At 45.5% G+C, this 7500-nt stretch overlaps 1 protein-coding gene across 11 annotated transcripts in view; it reads left to right on the top strand.

The window, feature by feature from the left end:
• The window catches only part of LOC147034170 (LIM domain-binding protein 2-like), a 427197-nt gene that overhangs the window by 391138 nt on the left and 28559 nt on the right, over positions 1-7500 (top strand). For all 11 annotated transcript variants that reach the window (XM_085877811.1, XM_085877842.1, XM_085877824.1 and 8 more), the window contains one exon: positions 434-557. In XM_085877811.1, the coding sequence (XP_085733937.1) occupies positions 434-557 (124 nt within the window). The remainder of the gene's footprint in view (positions 1-433; positions 558-7500) is intronic.

The following is a 7500-nucleotide window of genomic DNA, read 5'->3' on the forward strand; positions in this document are numbered from 1 at the left end:
TTTTTTTTTCTTTTTTCAAAAACTTTGAGCCAAAACAACTTCTATTCCTTTATTCCATCGGGATCGGAATACTCACCCATCACTGGAAAAATGTTTGTGATGCTGGCTGGAAACTACATCTCTGCAAAACTTTTGCTAGTGTGCACTTTACTTGCATTTGGGGGGTGGGGGGCGGGGGCGGTGGGTGGTAGGTTGAATGGTCATTTTTTTATTCCCTTCATTTGTGGACAGAATGGCAGTAAGTACTTCTGACTTGTCCTTAACGTAGCAAAATCAAAACATGTAATTGCCCAAACTTAGGAAAAACTGTGGTTTGGGGACATTAGAAAAATGGCCAATGGGCCTCGGGAAAGGAGGAATAGTCCTTTGGGATGTGGTCATGACAACTTCACTGGACTTTCTACAGCTGTACTGCTGTGTTGTTTCCTCCCAGCTGTGTGTCATATTGGAGCCCATGCAGGAGCTCATGTCCCGACACAAGACTTACAACATCAGCCCCCGTGACTGCCTCAAGACCTGCCTTTTCCAAAAGTGGCAGAGGATGGTTGCGCCACCAGGTAAACCCTGTGGTCGTTTTTTATATTTTATTTATGTATGCTCATTCATTCCTTCATAAGATTCACAATGACTTGGTACCTCTGCTCCTCTGATGCAGGGCAATTGAAGTGGTTTCCATGGTGACATAATGAGTACAATCACTTGCGAATATGCTAATTTAATTGTCTAATGCATGAACACTGGATTATTGCTTATCCATCTTAAATAAACTGATTTGTGATGAGCTAAATATTTCTGTTTACCACTTTGGTTAATTCAAATTTTGGTAAGACTAATGCATTAAAAGCTAGAACGGCAGCTGCTCGGTAGAGCGCTTATCTCCACCAGGCTGAACAGTTTATGTTTTGTATCCCCCTCAATAGGCCGGATCTGAATGTGGACCTCAATCAAAATCTAATCCGCTTGTTCTTGTGAACTATGCAACTCTTCTACCAAGTTTCATCCGAATTCATCCACAACTTTTTGAGATGTCCTGCTCATAGACAAACTGACAGACTGACAGACAGACAAACGGGTGAAACCATAACCTCTGTCCACCTTTGGTGGCGGAGGTATATATGCTGAATACAACACAGCACGCCTTATTCAGCCAAACCGAACATATTCCCACCTGTATCTCTTCAGTATTGTTTTGAATGTTGCACTCACTATTGCTTTGCCTTTCTTTTGAATGCACCATCTTTGCAAACATCATGGAGATGGTTCAGGGTGAAAACCAGCCTCCTCACTTACTCCACTGTGGAATGGGGAAAACGACACTGGACAAAACAAAGCGAATCATTCCATGGATATGGATCGTTTTGCTCTAATATAACTACTGCATATGTATCGACTGTAGTTGCTTGCAAGCATGCCTCACTGTTTTAGTTCCCCCACCGCGTGGCAGTAGGGGGATATTGTTGTCACCCGGGTCGTCCATCCATCCGGCTGTCCGTCCATCCGGCTGGCTGGGCGTCAACATTTATAGCTGTGAGTGCGATAACTCATAAACTGTTTGCCATATCGATTTGAAATTTGGGTCACACATGTACCACCTGAAAAGGAAGAACCCTATTGATTTTGGGTGTGGCCGGATCCAAGATGGCTGACTGGGGCGGCCATCTTGAAAAAAGTTTCAATGGCGGGGGATTCCCCATCTCTGATGGGTATATTTTTATTATAAACTAACAAAGGTATCGGCATTTCTGGGCAACGCTGAGTCCCTCCTTCCACCCATTCCCCTCTCTCATTGCATACCTACCCATTCCTCTTCCCACCCCTTCCCCACCAGACTCCTACCCCACCTCGTCCCTTGCCTCCTCCCACCCTAATTCCTCTGGACTGCCACCCCACCCCTTCCATGCCTCCTTCCACCTCCACCCTTCCTTCTCCCTCCTTCCACCTCCACCCTTCCCCGACCTCCTCCCACAAAGGAATATTTGCAGGGTTTTTAACCACATTTGGGGGAAAATAAATAAATAAAATAAAAATAGCTTTCCATTCCTACCCACTTCTAGCTTGCCTCGTCGTCTCTAACTTGCCACGTGTTGTGTCAAAATCTGCCCTCTGAGGGAGGAATTCGTGAATACGGCCGAAATAAGTCATAATGGTCTAGAACTCTAGATGTTTATCTTTGTCGCCATGTAATGAATCTGGGGCGTGTTCAGTTGCCAAGTTTCTTGTAGAGCGCTCGCCAAGTAGCCTAAGCAATCAAGCAAGCACTCCATTTGAAACCGTTGATTAGGATTCAGTTCAGCATCCAGCAACATACAAAACGACAGGTTTTGAATGTATGACTTCAAATATTCATCATGAGTATTTTCGGTGTTATGAAAACATACCTTGTTCAGTTTATGTGTTTGTTATAAATATCTCTCAGGAATTTTCCCGGCAGCCAACCGTGTCGGTGCACTCAAAGTGGATAACACAATCTGGACAGGAGACCTCGAGAAAGCACAATGCCTCTCTGACTATGACTCAAAAGTATTGTCGTGGCCCCAGAGTCACGGGGGGGGGGACCACAAGGGAGGGGCTGTCCCTGGTTCCTCTCCGGACTCATGTTTGCCCTCCTTGCGCTGCCTGTTTCCCCGGCGAGGTCCGATGTCTTCCGTAGTCTCTTGTCTGGCGAGCCTGGCAATGTCTTCCCTAGCGAGTTCTGACTCCTGTCGATTCTGTCGAGTTCTGTTGAACTGAGCTCCGTTTGCTCTTTTTATGAGCCCCAGGTGAGGGGAGGAGCCAAGAGCCGGATCAAATGTAGCTGTGACTAGATTCAAGCTTCCCCATTGGTTCATAGCAGTCGTAGACATGCACCACCAGGCCCCAAATGCCAAACATGGCTGTCACTCGTCGACATACCCATGCGTCGGAGCTCTGACATTAACATGGGGCCATGGTTTTCAGAAGCGCTCTCTGGCCCTGAATGTGCACTGGCCTCCATCCAAACGTTGGATTTCAGGGAAATCCCTGCGGTGCCCCTCTGTCCTCAAACTAGCTCCAGAGCACGTTCACGCTTCGAGTTATGCCCCGTAGTAACCTGACCCTTGTCTCCTCAGCATCCCTCGAGGCTGTGGTGAGTGTTCGATGAATAAGTGGCAGTTGTGGAGAAGTAGTTGTACATTGTGGCATTTGAAGTGAAGAGATTGTAATGTGGCGTTGTGGCTTTGAGGTGGGAGTTGCTTGTAACGATGTTTTCCCAGCGGGGAGGGAGAGGCTTGTCCCTAACGGTCACGTTTGTCATAAAAACGTAAATGTAAGTTGTGGGTATTTTTGATAGTTGTGTGAAGTGGTTGTGGTGAGCATGGTGCAGTATGGTGAGCAGAGTTGAGGGCCAAAGTGAGATGGCAGTTGTAAATTGGCATGCAGTTTTGAATGGAAATGGTGCGCTTATGCAAAGCATCCACGTTGCTTGGTGTGCGTACTGCAAATGAACCATTATATTGTTGCGGCCACGGTTACCCAGACACCAGCTTGTCACTCAGGGGGATTAATCCCTGGTTGTCCTCGGTAAAGCCGGACCTGGGGCCACTGCTCACAATTAACGTTGTGGTGCGGTGGGTTGGTTTAAAACCACGAACGCCACCCAGTCAACCACGAGTTCCAGTGTCCACCATCTAATTATTCCGTTTAACTCGAGGTCACATGGTTACCTGAGTGGGGAGCGCGCCCTCGGCAAAGCACCAATGTTATCTGATTAGATTTTAATTATGGCGGCCGAGCGTTTTAACCGCTGGTGCGTGCCAAAGATTTTTTGGTCAAATCTGTGGTGATTACCTCCCAGTCTATCTCGGTTCGGACAATGCTAGACCAATGGAAGGAAAGGACAAACACGGACAGGTTGGAAATCGACAAATAATTTATTAATAATAAAATTAATTCATAAAAAGAACTTCTTATTCGCTGAGGTAAATAAAGAATTTCAAAGCAAAATCAGTGAAAATGCCAGGAAAGAGACAAAGAGCAGATGCTTATCGGGGGTTGACTTACAGCGAAACACAGACAAGGGTACCCAGCAGATCATTCAGGGGGAGGGGAGGGGGAGAATCGTCTCGCTCACCAGAAAGTCATCCGTGAAGCGAAAACGTCCTGAAAATGCGTGCATGCGTGTCACATCCGTCGCCAGCACCCAGCTTTGCCGTGCACCCTCTCACGGGCAGCCTTGAATGCCAGTCGACGTCTGGAGGGCACCGAGATCGTCCGTCGCGGGTTTAGACCGTGGTGTTGTTGGTGATCGACCCGTGCCTCACTTGGCAGGGTGCTGCTCACACCCACACGCTCGCTTGCCGAAGCACTGGGAAGGGCGTATTATCTCGTCGGCGCTGGTCAGACACCCGCTTCTTGGTCGCTTCTCTCACCCTTTGCTTTTTCCTCTCTCCTTTTGCTTTTCCTCTCCTCATGCTTTTCTCTTCAGAACGCTTTTTCCCCCTCCTTTCTCTCCTCACCTTTTCTCTTTAGAACATACCTCTCGCTCGTTTTTATATCCGCGGGGTGCCGTCCGCCCCAAGCTCACCCCACCCCACTGGGGCACAGTTACCATGATGACCCGTGCGCTCTCAAAAAAGGCGGGCGTCGGAGCTCATGAAAGATTGCCGCTGAGGAAGAATGGGGGCGGGCTTCGTAGCTTGTGAAAGAATGTTGCTGAGGAAAAATGAGGGCGGGCTTCAGAGCTCGTGAAAGAAATGTGTATGAACGTGTCTGTTGTAAAGAAAAAAGCTTCCCATAAGAGAGGGGATCTATCCTTTACCCTTCTCAATGCATCACATTTAAGATCCCATTAGACATGAAGATGGGGCTAATCTAAACATGCATTTCAGGAAATAACTGTCTGAGGACCTGGATGTGTAGATGCATTCATCAGACCGGATTCTAAAATCCGTAACAATTATATATATATATATAACAATTATATATATATATTATATATATATATATATACATATATATATATATATATATATATATATATATATATATATATATATATATATATATATATATATATATATATATATATATATATATATATATATATATATATATATATATATATATATATATATATATATATATATATATATATATATATATATATATATATATATATATATATATATATATATATATATATATATATATATATATATATATATATATATATATATATATATATATATATATACATATATATATATATATATATATATATATATATATATATATATATATATATATACATATATATATATATATATATATATATATATATATATATATATATATATATATATATATATATATATATATATATATATATATATATATATATATATATATATATATATATATATATATATATATATATATATATATATATATATATATATATATATATATATATATATATATATACATATCTATATATATATATATATATATATATATATATATATATATATATATATATATATATATATATATATATATATATATATATATATATATATATATATATATATATTGTTGCGGATTCGCGCCCGCCGGCGTGCGAGCGGCCACGTAACTCGAATCGCGGCACGTCGCCCACCGGACGGACAATCCCGTCGTGACCCTCTCGGACTAACGCCGGGAACTAGTCACGGGTGGGCCTTTCGGCCTCACCACGATCGTGCCAATCGGCCCCCCGCGTGGGATAGGGTTGCTCGCCAAATTCGACCTACCTAAGTACCCACACGGAGGGTAGACCGGGCGATCGCACCTCGCCGCAGGTCGACTTCGGACACGGGCCACTTTAAGCGACCCGTTCCGTACTATCGGGATAACCGAGCGGTGTTATCGTCAACCTCGACGGTTCGATTAATTATTGGGCGTATTTAGCCCACGGCCAACCCTTTACGTGAAGTAAGATGGAGATTCAATAAAAGAAAAGACGAAGCGAAACGGGAAAAACAGTTCAACATTAAGCACATTTATTCCGCGGCAAACGGAAAGCACACATATACAATTACCATGATTATGCACCAAAAGCAAATGTAACAAAAGAAGAAACACAAGAATTATGCACCAAAAGCAATTGCAACAAAAGAAACACAATGCAGATCTACTACCGACTACCGACTACCGAGCACACGGCAACACTTATACAGTTTTACTTCACAGACGGCGCCGACAACACATATACTCAAAGCAAAAGAAAAAGGGACCACCCTCAACTACAAGGGGGCAGACAGGCCTGGGGCCGAGACCGCGTCGAGCCTACCCGTCTGGTGATGAGCCGCAAAATGGCGGCGGCGCCCCGACTCCGCAGGCCTCGCTGGCACTGCCTGGAATGGGGTAGGAACGGGGCCCCCTTCTCACACTATCTCAGCGCGGGGGGAAACAGGAGGGGGTTGTTGATGCTCGGGGGAATGAGGATATCTGGCTGGCTTGAGTCCCGCGACGAGCGACTCCACTGCGACCTCGGTCGCGTTACCGGCCTCCCCTCTCCGCAGCTCCCCGACTCTGATACGAGCGCCGACCTCCACAAAGATTCTTGGCTTCTCCAGCCTCTCCGGACCCCGACAGACACTCTCTCGACTGATTTCGCCGCCGCCACAACTCTCCAACTCTTTCCTCTTCTCAACTCTTCAACTCTTCCCAACTGCCTCCTCTTCTCAACTCCCTCCAACTGCTCAACTCTTCAACTCTTTCCAACTGCCCAACTCCGTCCAACTGCTCGACTCTTCCCAACTGCTGCCCTAAATTGAGTTGCTCCGCGCTCGGCGCTTTATAGTGCGACAGGAGAAACCATATGCAGATTTTTGGATCAGGAACGGCTCGGGGGCGGAGCCACGCTCCCCATTGGACAGAGGAAAAGTGGGCGTGAATCATTCTTGATCCGCGAATCTGCATATAGCGATTATACTCCGACGCGCCTGGAGGCGGGGCCAAATCGCCCCACGCTCGCTGATAGGACGGAACAGAAGTGGGCGTGAATCATTCTTGATCCGATTTCTCGGAAAGGCTGGTGTTTTTGCACCCGCTGCTCGGTGCGCGCCCTGTACGAGTCCAGGATCGGTGGCCACAAGCGGCGCGGGAATGGCGGTGATGCGACGGTTGCGAGGGCGAGTTGTGACGGTAAAGGTCGTGGCTGTTGGCGTTGCTGTTGTTGTGAAGCGGCGTTGCGGTTGGTGGTTGGTGTGTGAAAGCGGTTGTGGAGAAGGTGGATGTTGTGAAGGCGGTTCTGGAGAAGGTGGCTGTGGTTGTCGAGATGCGGTTGGTGGTGGTTGTGGTGGTAGTAATGGCGGTTGGTCCAAAATAAAGATAGTAAAAGAAAAACGGCGATCTAAAAGGGTCGCAGTCCGAATGAATGACATTTATTCCCTCTAAACAACGGGTTTGGGCTACTACACATATACTTACAGGGATATCTCACCTACGGGACCTGAATGGTGGTTTGCGAATTTCGTCAACCACAACAATATATATATA

This window comes from Eptatretus burgeri, chromosome 1, assembly GCF_056783735.1.
Source record: "Eptatretus burgeri isolate ZD-2024b chromosome 1, Ebu_testis_v1, whole genome shotgun sequence".
NCBI classification, from domain to species: Eukaryota; Metazoa; Chordata; class Myxini; order Myxiniformes; family Myxinidae; genus Eptatretus; species Eptatretus burgeri.